At 37.5% G+C, this 15,669-nt stretch overlaps 1 protein-coding gene across 1 annotated transcript in view; it reads left to right on the plus strand.

Moving 5' to 3' along the window:
• The window catches only part of Gmppa (GDP-mannose pyrophosphorylase A), a 141,743-nt gene that overhangs the window by 29,594 nt on the left and 96,480 nt on the right, over window positions 1-15,669 (plus strand). Inside the window, exon 5 of the mRNA XM_090390600.1 lies at window positions 14,482-14,615. Within this exon, the coding sequence (XP_090246726.1) occupies window positions 14,482-14,615 (134 nt within the window). The remainder of the gene's footprint in view (window positions 1-14,481; window positions 14,616-15,669) is intronic.

Raw genomic sequence — 15,669 nt, forward strand, 5'->3', positions numbered from 1 at the left:
CAGACTGATTTGGAGGAAAATTGTAGATAGGAAGTTAGTAATGATGTAATTTTTTTCATGTAGTATTATCACATCCTGTACACCCCTTGAGGGTACATGGCAGGAATTTGATGATGATATATTAAGATATATTAAAACAGATAAAATAGTAGCTCAACTATTTTATCTGTTTCTGTTACCTCTTTACCTTCAGCACTCATTAAGGTTATTCTTCCATATTCTACCTCTCACTTGCCACATAACGACAGAACTCTTTGGGATTTCCTTTGGCCTACTTGGTTAGTTTCGTCTCATAATCTCATTTTGCCTTCCTTACCATACTAGTCATCTTTCTCCTTATAAACCCTTCACAGCATTTTCTTTTTCTGCAGCTTACAATTAATGATATTATTCATCTATCTAATTCCTACCTGATTAACACGTTCACTGCCACGCTACTTTGGCATGGTCTGTTCCCCTACACCGAGCAGTTTTACTTCTTCAAGGTCAGTACAATAATCTCGTTACCGGAGGTAAACGTCCTACGAGTATACTCGTAGTTGGCTTGTACAGAGCATATACGGTCTATGAGAATACACAGTTTTGATGCTAGCCCCACAAGCCAAGCATTTTCACTTCTTCAAGGTCACTACAATAATCTCGTTCCTGGCGGTAAGCGTCATACGAGTATACTCGTAGCTGGCTTGTGAAGCAGGTTTACCCACTACGAGTATACTCGTAGTTGGCAGCGAACATGTTAACCTTCCTTACCTTAGGTATACAATTTAATATTACTTCCTCTAGATGTCTCTGAACTGTCTCCCATGCACTACTAATATCCCTACCTTGCAGAATTTTATGCCATAGCACAGCTTCAAGCTTCCTCCTAAGCTTGTCATTATCACCTGTCTTGTACTTCCACATACCTCCTTCTTGAAGAATATTCCTCATGTTTTACAATCTCCCAAGTCAAGACCACATGGTCACTTTTCCCAGTTGGAGGCAATATGGCCGCCTTGGTTATAGATAGCTTTTCTGATCCTATGATCATGTCCAGTACTCTTACACCTCGAGTCCCTTCTGTCACATGCTGCCTCAAATAATTATCTCTCAGTAAGTGTATAAATTCCATTTCCTTGCTGCTATGTGATCTCTCTTCCTTCCAGTCTATGAGGGTTGTCTGAAAAGTTCTTGGCCTAACAATGAAAAAAACGAATTTATAATTTCAAAATTATTTTTATTTTTCAACATAATCTCCCTTAAGACTAATACATTTATTCCAGCGATGCTCCAGCACCATTATCCGATCCCTGTAGTGGTTCTCAGTAAGATCTGCAAAATACCACTTTACAGCTGCAATCACCTCTTGATTCGAAGAAAAACGCTGACCAGCGAGGAAGAGATAGAAGTTAGAGGGAGCCAAATCTGGGGAATAGGGTGGATGTTCCAACAATTCATAGTACAGATCCCTTTATTTTCCCATTGACAAAACACCTTTGTGGGCAGTTGCATTATCATGATGAAAGATGATTTTTTTCCTTCTGCAAACCGGGTCTTTTCTCACTAATTTTTTCATCTAGTTTGGTTAAAAGATCAGAATAACATTCCCTGGTTATTGTTTTACCGCTTTTAAGATAATTAATAAACAAAATGCCTTTAGCATCCCAGAACACCAATGCCATGACCTTTCCTGCTGATGGAACCGACTTTGTCTTCTTTGGCACTGAACAACCAGCTTCTATCCACTGTTTTGACTGCTGTTTGGATTCTGGTGTGTAATGATGAATCCAAGTCTCGTCCATAGTAATAAATGGACGCACAAAATCGGTTTTATTCTTGTTGAACCGCCCCAAGCACTGTTCAGATATTTTCATGCAAATCCTTTTTTGATCTGCTGTGACGAAGTGCGGCACCCATCTTGTGCAAAACTTCTTTATATGCAATTCTTCATGCAAAATATATCCTACACATTCTTTTGAAATGCCTGTGGTCTCATCAATTTCGTGCACTTTGACTCGCCGGTCATTCAATGCCATATTTCATTCAGGTAATTCATGTAAATGAAGAAAACATATAAACTTTAAAACAAATACATAGTATAAAATGCACTTGGTCAATGATTTCTGGTATTGTTACACTTTTTGGATGTCTTTCAGGTGGATCATCTTCAAGGCTGGTACGGCCGCATTTAAACTGAGCACCCCATTTCTTAATTGTCAAAAATGAAGGAAAAGTGCCCATAAACTTTTATGAACTTTGAACGAATTTCTTTTGGTGTTAAACCTTCTTTTACAAAGAATTTTATAACCGCACGATACTCAAATTTTATCCATTTCAAGGGATACAGACAAATGACAAATTTTTGCTTCAGACAGCTGTCAAGTAGTTCGTTTTATAATTGTATCAAGTAGTTTGTTTTATAACAAACTACTTGATAGAATGACTTGCAGTTTCACATGGATGCTTATGACAGATGTACCAACTTAGAAAAAAATATTGTGCAAATAGTGTTGCCATTTATGCTCGAGACCATGAATGTTTCAGACCATTCTTGTATATCTCCATAGTTGAAGGCATCCCATAATTATCACTCAACCTTCACTCATACTAATTTACTGGTGCATGTCTTCCATATCATACCTAGAACCCCCTGTCCTAGCAGCAATTAACCATATACAGGTAACGTATATGGTTAATTGCTAGGTCTCGTATAACGCGGATGTTAGGTTCCATAGAAATGCCGCGTTATATAAATCGCATTATGCGAGACTTAGATCACATAGAAAAAGTAGGGTTATGTTCCGAAATCATTTTCTTTTTAATTATATAAACAACCATGACTTAACCAACAAAAAATATTTTTATTTCATTCAGGTAATTCATGTAAATGAAGAAAACATATAAACTTTAAAACAAATACATAGTATAAAATTATAAAAATTACAAATTTTACGTAAACTTCGTTGCACATAAAGCAATAAATATTTTAGGCAAAATAAAATAAAGTGCATTTTTTAATTATTATCACTGTCTTCAAAACTAACCTTTTGTAGATGTTCTTTATTTATGAGTGGCCGGACGTCGTCATCACTTGAAATCTCCTAGACATCATTTGTATAATTCTCATTGCATACTTTGGCTGGTTTAGTTATCAAGAAGTCAGTAATAGGACTTTACTTCCCACTCTGCATTTTTTTTATAAAGGTCATAATATGGAGCTAAACAAATATCCAATTGTCTCGTGAATTTTTCGGAGCGCTCCACTGAGGGATCATTATCCTTAAAATAACTTCCTAACTTTCTTGCCAAGTCCAAGTTCCGCTAATTTCTTTTAAACTGAATTCTTTACCGATTCATCACAATCAGAATCTTCGGCAAACTTCCCATGCCATTTGGTTCAATGTCATCTATTAATTGTACCAGTTCCCCCTCATTTAAATCTGTTTCCCTATCAATTAATTCGCTAATTTTGTTTTCAAAAATGTGCTGCACCAAAAATGTGTGTGACGTTTATTATATGCCTTAGCTCTTCATCCACTGGAGGTACGAAATTTTGTTTCAGAACAACTTCAGTCTATATTTTTTTCCAGCAGGCATTCAGTGTAGAGGAGTGTAATTCCTTAATGAACAGAGAAATAATTTTCACACAATATTGAAAACTCTTTCCACACTTGAAGCTGTGCCATGTTTGGATTAGATTCCATTTTTTCTAAAATTAATTGGAATGTTCGACGAATATGACTTAAATGTTGATATTATTCCTTGGTCGACTGGTTGAATACGTGAAGTAGTATTAGGTGGCAAAAAACTTATTTTAATATTTGGATGGCTTAAATTTGTTAGGTGGCCTGTTGAGTTATCTAAAATTAGTAGAATTTTGAAAACGATATTCTTTTTCTTTGGGTAACTTTCGACATCGGGTACAAAACACTTGAAAAACCAAATATAAATTCCTTAATATAGATTCGCTACTTATAACTACATGCGCAATATGGGCACACAAAAATTTAACGAAAAAAAAAATTTGATTTTTAAGTTGCACGGTGAAAAATATATGAAAATATAAAGGGTTATTACAATTTGTAGACTCTGTTATATCGAAACCGCGTTGAACAAGGGTTACTACAATTTCTAGACCGCGTTGTATAAGTACTGCGTTATACGAGGGTTACTTGTAGTTTTTCTTGGCCATGACTTCACAGCACACTGTCTCCTATTCATTTTGGCTGCAATTCATCTGCTGTCATCAACATTTCTCCCCCCCCCTCCATCCTATTTTCTCTATCATCCCTGAAAATACTAAACCCTTCACATTCTATTCCTGTAACTACATCATCTGCTGCTAGCAAAATCTTACTAATGTCTGTAACGTTTGGCAAGGTTGCAATAAACAATGCCATATGCTCTTCCCTCTTATTCCTGATGCTTCTGGCATTAGTACAGCGGATCCTCACTCAGTTGTCGAGCATAAATCGTTGAAAGTATAAACGAAACAGAACGAATGGATGATTTAAATGATAATGAAAATGGTGAGATAGATGCAAGTAGTGAAATTACACAGTTGAGCAGAGCGATACACAGAGCAAAGTGGCAACTGGAGCGTATGGAAAAATGTGTACTGAACGTACCGACTAATAAGCGGCGAAATTCTGATACGAAAAATAAGAGAATGTTCGTAAATGTAAATAAAATGAAGGAGCGAGTATTGTATGCAGATTTGTTATTAAGAGGTGTGATAGTTGAGAGTTTGACGAAATCGTACCAACCAGGTGCAAACATAAAGGACGTCAGCGAATCTATTCGAGTGCAAAAACAGAGGGTGAAAGAAATGATAGTCATGGCAGGAACAAATGATTTGAAAGAAGACAAAATGGAAATGATAGCAGATGTGAGGGAATTACTTGAGGTAGCAAAAGAGAAGAGTGAGGGAGTTAGAATGGTGGATATTTTGCCACGGAATGACAGTTAAGTGCTTAGAAGGAGGGCCATAATTGCCAATGACTTTATGCGTGGGTTATGGGTTATGCATGGAGAGTGGTGTGGAATTTGTGGATGTGTGGAGTGAATTCGATGGGTGAATGGATTTATATAAGATGGATGGGTTACATTTGAATAGATTTGGTGTACGGAGGCTTGAAAAAGTGTTGATGAATGAAGTGGAAGTGGATGTACAGACTCAGGGAAACTAGATTTATTAAAGGGGGGTGGAGTAGATATACAGACTTTAGGGAGGCAGTTGAGTGTATGAATGAGTATAATATGCCCGAGCGAGTACGAAGGACAACAAATCAGAATGGGATAGTTGGTATAAGGCATCAAAGTAAGGATGGGACTAACGGGCTTCGGCAATTCATGTACACTAATGCCAGTAGTATTAGGAACAAGAAGGAAGAGTTTTTGGCCTTGGTTGGCACTTCCAGGCCACAGGTTGTTGATATTAGTGAAACATGGCTGACAGAAGATGATAAAGCTAGTGGGATTGAATGCGACGGGTATAGCATGTTCAGGAGTGACAGTGAGAATAAAAAGGGGGGAGGAGTGTTATTGATGATAGCTGATAAGTTGCAGCCAAGGAGTATAGAAGTTGAACTGCAGGATAGAGAAAAGAGCACATTTGAGGCTATTTGGTGTGAGATAGAGTCTAGCAGAACAAAATATACAATTTGCTGCTGCTATAGACCAGGTGATGGAATAGATGGTGGGGATAGCATAGGCAATTAGAAGAAATGAGTGGAGGAAGGGTAATTATTATGGGTGATTTCGATTATGGTAACATTGACTGGAAGGAGGAGACGGCACATGGGAGGAAGGAATTGGATTTTATGCGGTTATTAAGGGACAACTATCTGCAACAGCATGTTGTGGAAAATACTAGGGGGCAGAGAGTGCTTGACCTAGTAATTGCATCTGAGGATTTGGCTGTAACAAATATGACCACATTGCCACCAATTGGTGAGAGTGATCATAGGGTCTTGACTTGGGAGGTGGCTAAAGGTGTGGAATTTACAATTAAGACGGTACATGTGGAATTACCGGGCTGGTAAGTATGACAAGCTTAGGAGTGTGCTTGGCTCAGTGCCATGGCATGTAAAACTGCAAGGGCTGGATTTTGATAGTGCATGGGAAGTGGTTAAGAAGTGTTTGCAGGAAGCAATGGTTGACTGTATACCAAGAGTCTGAATAATAAATCAAGTAAGGGTTTAATGGATGAATAACACTATTAAGCTTGAGCTGCAAAAAAAGAAACAGTTGTGGAGGGAATTTAAGGAGAAAGGTGACCAGCAGGTGCAGGAACAGTATAAAGCTTAGGCCAGCAAGGTAACAAGGGTGGTAAGAAAAGCAAAAGCGGATTATGAAAGAAAATTGGCCATGCAGGCTAAAGAGAGAATCCCAAACAGTTTTTTCAATATGTTGCAAGTAAAAGGAAAAATGTTCATGTCAGAAAGATTTCAAAAAATGCTGAGGGTAGGGAGGTAGCCAAATCAGTCGATATAGTGGAATTACTGAGCGAGCACTTTGCAAGAGTATATCATCCAGGTAGTGCCATTGCAGGAATGGAAGAACCAACAGCTTATACTGGAATTGTGATGAATGAAGTAGAGGTAAATAGCCTATTACAGAACCTCAATGTCAATACATCTGTGGGATTGGATGGTATACTAGCTCGTGTCGTACGTGAAGCGGCTAAAGAATTGTCAGTGCCCTTGACCATTTTGTTTAATTTGAGCCTTGGGTCTGGTTCAGTCCCAAGGGGGTGGAAAGAGGGGAAAATAGTTCCGCCGCATAAAGGTGGTTCCAAGGCTGCTGTTGAAAATTACCAGCCAATCAGCATAACATGAATCATTATCAAGGTCTTGGAGAAAATAGTCAAGAGGAAAATACAAGATTGGATAGATGAAAATGGGATACTGTATCGTGGACAGCATGGTTTTGTGAAGGGTAGGTCATGCCTCAGTAACTTGCTTACATATTATAACACAGTGACGGCTGAACTGGATAAGGGTAATAGGTTTACAGTGGACCTTGCTAATGCCTTTGACAGGATACCACATGGAATTCTAATCGGTAAAATGCAGCATATGGGGATGGATATAGGGTTGGTGAGATGGATAGGAGGGTGGTTGATGGAGAGATATCAGAGAGTGGTTTATTCAGGAGTAGAGTCCACAAGGATCTGTTCTTGGACCACTGATGTTTAATTTGTTCATTAACGATATAGGGAAGGATCTGAGAGGAACAGTTCATTTGTTTGCGGATGATGCAAAGTTGGGTAGGGCAATAGTGAATGCAGATGATGTTCAAAATTTTGCAGGATGATTTGGATAGATTGGCGGTCTGGGCTAAGGAGAATGGATGTCAATTTAATGTGGCAAAATGTAAGGTTATACATTTTGGGGTGAAAAGATTAGCAGCAGTTTATTACATTGGTGGAACTGTACTTCAGGAAATTGATAAGGCACGAGATTTAGGAATGTTGGTGGATAAGGAGTTGAAGTTTAGGGGGCACATTATAAAAGTGGCCAAATCAGCTCATCAAATCACTTGGTTGCTGAAGAATACGTTGACAAGCATGTTATTGTTCCTCTGTATCGAGCCTTGATAAGACCCCATCTCGACTACTGTGCCCAGATTTGGTCACCTAGCTTTCTTCTTGATGGGGAGGAGGTTGAGAGGATCTAGAGGCGAGTGACCAAGATGATAGCAGGTCTGTGGAATGAACCTTATGAGAACCGGTTGAGGATTTGTGGGTTGCAAAAATTGGTTGATAGGCGGAGGAGGGGAAATATGATTGAGACATTCAAATTACTGAAGGGTTTCTATAAAATTAATTCGGAAGATATTTTTGAGAACAACGTGGTTGTGGGAGGACTACGGGACATCCAAGGTAGCTGGGCAAAAGTGTGGTTAGTAAGGGTGTTAGAGCTGGGTTCTTTACTTTTAGAGTGGTGATTGAGTGGAATGGGCTGCCAGAGTCTGTGGTGGATGCTGTGACAGTGAATGAGTTTAAGGCGAATTATGATACATAGATACTGTATGAATGTCAAATAGTTGTGATGAACATGATTTGGGGCCTCCCTCTATGAGTCTAAGGATTCCCTGGAGTTGCCCGTAATAATAATAATTCATTCCTAAAGGCTGTATACGGAAACTGATTTGTTTGAAAACTGAAACCATTTTCCCATCAGAATTAATGTAAAATGGAATAATCCATTCCCGAATCCCAGATGATTGCTTATTTAAATCTTGACAACAGTACTTCATGCGTAAAATCTTCATACAAAAAGTAATGAAAATGCATAAAATCTTACATAAAATGAATAAACACAATAAATAGATAAAATATAGACGAAAAAGGATCATCTCTTTCCAAAAACTTTGCATCTCACTCCATTTCACACACATTTCCTTGATCAAAGAACTAGGAATCCTACTTTCCTTCCTCTGTCTCTGAAGATTTTTCTTCAATCACTGTCTTTTGCTGCTCCTTCTGCAGGTGTTCCAGTTCTTCTGTGGTGAGCTCATTCCTGTGTTTCTCTACATCGGCATTGCCAACTTCCAAGCCTATGCTTTTTTCCAGAGACACAACATCATTGACAACAGCAATATACTCAGCCTCAAAGAGTAGAATGTGTAGCAGACAGATACATTCATGTATCTGTCTGCTACACATTCTGGCCACGATTTCCTCCAGGCCAAGTTTATGGTCCTGTAAGTCACTTGCACCCAGGCTCTGTCAAGAATATATTAAGCAATGGAGGATATTGAAGTGATTTTTTACCATTCTCTTAGTGTTAATTCTGTGTCAGACATCACTTCAAAACACCTTTGAAACAGTGCTTTGATGTAGAGTTTTTAAAGTTCGAAATGACCTGCTGATCCATGTGCTGGATTAGATTAGAGTCGTGTTAGGGGATAGGAACTTCACTGTGTATAAAATCAAACTCCTCCACCAACTCGTCCTCCAAGCCTTGAGAGTGAGCAGGAGCATTGTCCATCACAAGAAGGCATTTTAATGGCAAATTTTTATCTTGAAGGTATTTTCTCACATTTGGGGCAAAGACTACATGGATCCACTGAATAAAAAATTGCCTGGTTACCCAACCAACTGTTTCTTGTTTATCCCAATCAGCAACAATTTTTCTACTTCTTCAATCGTCTGAGATCTTTGTTTAGTAAGAACGTCAACTCCTTTTGCAACATCAGCTCCCTTGATCGCCTATTTATTTTTGAGTATTGTACACATCATTGATATCACCATACCAAACTACATAGCAAAATCCGAGACATGAACGTCATTTTCATGTTTGGATAAGATTTCTCTTTTCACCTCTATCAGTGTTCTAACAACTTTTCACTTTGCTGCTATCACTATCCCTATTCGGTCTCATGGTGGCTTATTTAATAATAATTTATAAATAAAAAAAAAAAAAAAGAAGCAAAACACAAAGAAAATCAAGAAAAGGCATTGAAAATTCGAGCAGTTTCTGGATTGAGAGGAGGCTGTGGCGTAAGTGACACTCTCCCACCATACATCTCAGCCTGGGGATCATGTGCTTGTCAGTTTGCCTGTTCAGGAACTGAGATTCTGTTCAGAAACTGATACGTTTTTGGTTTGGAAAATATGTTCGGGAACCAATTTGTTCGAGATGAGAGGCGTTCGACAGCCGAGGGTCCACTGTATGGAAGCTGTTCAATAAGTTATAGGACTATATTTATACAGAAAACAGATTACCTTTAATCGTCATTATTTACATGGTCTTTTTCGAAGTAACTACCGTGAGATGCGATGCATTTGTCCCAACGTTGCGTCCACTTCTTAAACACATGTGAAAGTCTGTTTTTTGAGAGTTCTTTCAAAACCGCCTCCGCAGCTTTTACACATGCTTTGTTGCTTTTGAAATGGCGGCCTCTTAGTGGTTTCTTGAGCTGAGGAAACAGCCAGAAATCGCACGGTGCGAGATCCACTGTATGGAGGGTGTGGTAGGATATCTATGTTGTTCTTCTGCAAAACGTCCACTACACCACCAGCAATATGTGGCCTTGCATTATCGTGGTGCAATAAGAAGCCATTCTTCAGCAATGGACACTTCCTTTTGACATGCTGTACCATTGTCCGTAAAACATCCGCATAGTATGAGCCTTTTACAGTTTTTGCTTTCTTGGGGATAGGTGAAGATGGATGCTTCCATTCACTGCTTTGTTGTTTCATTGTAGGATCATAGTGATACAGCCAAGCTTCATCTGCTGTAATGATGCGTTTTAAGAAGTTGTCGCCTTCTTGTTCCAGTCTTTCTTTCCATTCTGTGCACACATCCGCTTAATGCTGCATTTGCTCCGGTGTCAAGAGTTTGGGAATCCATCGGGCGCAAACACGTTTCAGTCCAAAATGTTCAGCCATGATTGAGTGAACACTTCCCACAGAAATATTCAGGACAACATGCAGCTGGCGTACTGTAATTCTGCGATCCTCCTTGATGATAATCGCTGCATTGATCATTGTCTCTGTGATGGACGTTGAAGGTCTTCTCTCACGTTCAAGATCTTCCACATTTTGCCTTCCTTCCTTAAAAGTTTTATGCCAGCGAAAAATACTTGCCCTCGACATTGCTTCATCGTGGAAAGCTTCACATATCATGTTAAAAGTGTCCGATGCCGATTTTTGCAAACGCACACAAAATTTAATCGCATAATGCTGTTCCAAGGACGCTTCCATTTCGATGACTGGTCGCGGCTCGTAGGTGCACCGAAACAAGCTTGCGTTTAGTCACGTGACACTCTGGCACATCAGCCCGTATACGCCATCTATCAACCTCTTTTGTTAATACAGATAGCAACATTTCTTTATTCCACAGAAATTAATATTGTGATGAGTGGTTTCGCAACAGTAAAATTAGTCTTGTTACTTATTGAACAGCCCTCGTATATAGAATGCAGCATTCCTTTAACCCTCCCCAACCACCTTTACTTCCTGAATTGCTACCCTATTCAAAATTTTTGCTTGAGAGACTAGATTCCACACTTTCTGGCTATTCTCACACTTACTTGCCTTATGGATGCTTTCGCACATTCACCTGCATCCATCTGAGTTCTTGAATTTGCTCTTCAGCATGCTCAGTGAACAAAGCTTCCTCTAGACACCTAACACCACCAAAATCATTTAGGTGCACTCTGTTTAGCATTATACAAATCCTTCTTTCCATCAGACCATATGTCCATAAATCCTGCATCATTCCTTCTGCATAACCTGTGTATTGATTAGTTTGCTACAACGTCCTTATCCTCAATTTGTCTCTATCATAGCATGGTAGTTGCTCACATGATCTCGATTTTTACCTTAGACCACCTGTTTCATTCTCATCTCAGCACTGCTACTCTCTTGCTGCTTCTGCAACTTTTACATTTTGCTTTGTCATTTTTTTTTACATTTTTCCTCTGAAGGATAACGTGCAATCACACTATTTCCTTATTTCAGTCTATTTTGACTGCCACACATTTAATATTAATTCCGACATTAATATTTTCCATTCTACTGTTGATACTGTCAACTCTACTAACATTCGCTTCGCTCTCGGCCTCCTAACTGGGTACTTGCTGTTGAAACACTTAGGAAGTTTTTTCCCACTTGGTTAGACTATAATAAATTTAGTTTATTCCTTTATCCAAGTGTAAGAAACAAAGTTTGTGCATGAAGTATCTTCAGGACTGAGGCAACTCGTAAAGGTGGACCAAGCTCTCATCATTCCTTGTCTTAGTATCTCCCATAATGCAAAGCACATCTCCATGCAGACATGTATAATGATTCCCTATGCATTAAATTAAAGGAAGGGCCACTACCCAGCCAGTTTCAATCTTTATTGAGGTCTCATCAGTGGGAGCCAGACCTAGAGGAGGTGATACCAATGTGGAAGCAACGGAGGTCATCTTTACCTATAGGAGTTGCCAAAAAGGTGTTTCACCTTATTATTAAATTACTCTGGATTTAGAGAAAGATGTTGGAAGTTTTTTCCACTTGGTTAGACAATAATAAATTTAGTTTAATCCTTTATCCAAGTGTAAGCAAACAAAGTTTGCACCTGAAGTATCTTCAGGACTGAGGCAACTCAGTGCAAAGGTGGACCAAGCTGTCATCACTCCTTGTCTTAGTATCTCCCATAATGCAAAGTACATCTCCTTGCAGACATGTATAATGCTATGCATTAAGAGACGGTTCACTACCCAGACTGGATTCAACCTTTATTGAGGTCTCGTCAGTGGGAGCCAGACCCAGAGGTGGTGATACCAAGGTGGAAGCAATGGAGAAGTCGCATAGCATTATATATGTCTGCAAGGAGATGTGCTTTGCATTATGGGAGATACTAAGACAAGGAATGATGAGAGCTTAGTCCACCTTTACCACAAGTTGCCTCAGTCCTGAAGATACTTTAGGCACAAGCTTTGTTTGCTTAAACTTGGATAAAGGGTTAAACTAAATTTATTATAGTCTAACCAAGTGGAATAAAACTTTCAATATCTTTCTCTAAATCCAGGGTAATTTAATAATAAGGTGAAATACCTTTTGGCAACTCGTATAGGTAAAGATGACTTCTCCATTGCTTCCACCTTGGTATCACTACCTCATTGTCTGGCTCCTACTGACAAGACCTCAATAAAGGTTGAACCAGTCTGATTAGTGGCCCTTCCATTAATGCATAGAATTATACATGCCTGCAAGGAGATGTGCTTGGCATTATGAAAGATACTAAGACAAGGAGTGATGAGAGCTTGGTCCACCTTTACCACGAGTTACCTCAGTCCCAAAGATACTCTTCAGGCGCAAACTTTCTTTGCTCACACTTGGATTAAGAATTAAACTAAATTTATTATAGTAAACTCATTCACCAGTTTTAATCTCCTTCCATAAATCCTTTAATTTTTGTGATGACACACACACATACTGTACTCTACATAATCATGTAAGTTCAAATCACCCAACAATAACACCTTTGCGCCATTGTTGTACCACACATTTTTTTTAAACAAAAAATACAAGGTTTACTTACAAACTAAATGATTCAGTCAATCACACACGCACTTGTATAAAACAGAAACTACAATGTGTTGACTGAATATTATTAACTAAAACATGAAAAAATGACTTATCTTTCAGCAGTGCTAATAACAACACACACACACACACACACACAGTGCACCATCTTGTAGCAGAATGGCAACACAGAAGCAGTCAAAGATAGTAAAATAAATAAAAAAAAAAGGGGTTCTTGTTACATTTTCCTTTGCATATGTGATAAGAACCCTGTGTTATTACTTTTTAGTCATGTGATGGTTTCAGGAAACTGGTGTGTTAAAACAGAATATGCATGGTATGTTGAAGTGGAGCAGAAGCAAGCATATTCTCCCTTTGTATACAGAATACATGGAGAAATCACACACACTAGTAGTGGAAGTACTAGTATTAAAGATTTTCAATAGCCACCCTTCACTTAATATGAGTGGCATCTATTATCTATTCCACGTACAAAAGGTGCAGGTGTTAATGCCAGCTGATTTCTGTGATGAAGGAAGCTTTACCAGCGGCTTCTTCAGCAATGTACGGTGTTAATGGCTCTGTATGTTGCACCTGCACTATATTTTGTTAGATTATTTATAATAGAACTAACATTTATAAGAGTTGATTCCTATTAATAGCTACTTAATGCTAGGTAAGCAGCAGCCTCCTACACATTATGTCCAGTCCAGTTGTTAACTTGCACCATCAAATATAAACCACATTATTATGTGGTTTATGCTTGATGGCGCACTTGCAGTTTTGTCATGGAGATATATTTGAGCAGTAGATAAGTGAAGGTGGTCTTATTTTGTAGCTCCAAACTTTAATTCCTTGTATCATCCTTTTCTCCAGAGCCATCTTAATAATAATGCATTGCAAAAAGAAGCCCAATTTCTATTTCACATTAATGTTGTGCCTTATGACAGCATTCATTAATGCTGTCGCATGCACCTCATGATTTCTGCACATACAAGTATTATATACCAATATACCAATCAGTGATTCATTGCTATGTTTATGTAATGTTAGCAGATGGACAATATTTTGAACAGCTACTACAAAAGTAACAATATAACAATATTTACATCAGAGTGATCCTATTAATAGTCACAGAATGCTTGTATTAGCAGATGAAAATTGTAACACAATGTAAAGCAGACATGTTTTTAATTTTTTTTATGATATATTTTAGTTTACTCTTTATGTACATTTATTTTTGCATTAGTGTAAAACAAATATTTTTGTTCTCGGGGGTTCATATTTAATATATGAATATATTAAATAATATATTCATATTTAATATATGAATAATATAATATAATATGAATAATATATTATAATATGAATAATATATTATAGGTGTTCTGATTTGCTGACTGATAAACTGCTCATTATCATCTAATTATGAAAAAAAAAATTGACATATTAATAAGTGAATATTTATTATTTTCCAGATTATGCACTATGTCGAAAAGCCCTCTACATTTGTCAGTACACTTATCAACTGTGGAATATACTTGTGTTCCTTAGAAATATTTCAACATATTGCTGCAGTGTTTCACAGGAAACAACAGGATTATTATTGCGGGTAATAATCTCTGGACCATTGTAAGTGATTCATTTAACAAGGGGAAGATGCAGATTATTACTGATACATTAATTAAATGATGGCTGTGTTTTTTATTCCTTAATACATTTAATCTTTTAGTGTTTACTTTTTTAAATTAATACTCTCTTTAGAAATGGTTCAAAAATTGCTTAAAACAGTTAGTATTATGACACCATAAAAAAGATTAATCTCTCTCTCTAAGGAGATTATTCATAATTTTCTGGTAAGACTATATTTCATTTAAGTAATTTAAGAGAGTTGAAGCTCATTGTTAGAATTCTTGTGGTAATTTTTTTTAACTTTGTATCAGTTAATTGCATAGCAAGTAATGTCATTTATTCCAAATTTTTAAATTCATTAGTGAATTTAGAGTAAAAATACTGACTCCAGCACTCCACTGCCATAAAACAATAAATAATGGGATATGTCCAAAAAAATCACAAATATCATAATAAATAAAATCACAGGAAACAGAACAAAGCACATTGCATGAAATAAAAGAAATCACAGTAAATAATAAAACAGAAATCATGAAAATCAAAGGAAATTGCAAGAAATGAAACAAAGGATGATATCACCAGAAATTGAACAAAGGAAAGCACCAGAAATAAAACAACACTGTGGAAATAAGTCACTGGATGCAGAACAAAAGAAAGGAAATGGCAGGAAATTGTGTATTGACAAAACACGTTAGCAGGTAACATACATAAAGCATACAAAATAACAGCATGAAAAAGTGCAAATAATAATAATGGGAGATAAAGGAAACAGCTAGAATGGTATGAAATTATAGAAATGAAAATCCACAATCACAGTAAACAATTGCTATAGTGGAGTAAGGCTACAAATACTAACTTCTGAATTTCATTCCCATGAAACAAGAAATTGTGGGGGGGGGGGAAGACATCACTGAAAATAACACAAAAGAAATTGCAAAAAACCAGAGGAAACAGAACAAACAAAATCGCAAGAAAAATAAAAGACGTCATGTGAAATTATTATTATTGCATGGGCGCCTTCATGGAGTCCTAAC

This window comes from Typopeltis vanoorti, chromosome 3, assembly GCF_054136105.1.
Source record: "Typopeltis vanoorti isolate ZY-2024b chromosome 3, IOZ_Tvanoo_1.0, whole genome shotgun sequence".
Lineage (NCBI taxonomy): Eukaryota > Metazoa > Arthropoda > Arachnida > Uropygi > Thelyphonidae > Typopeltis > Typopeltis vanoorti.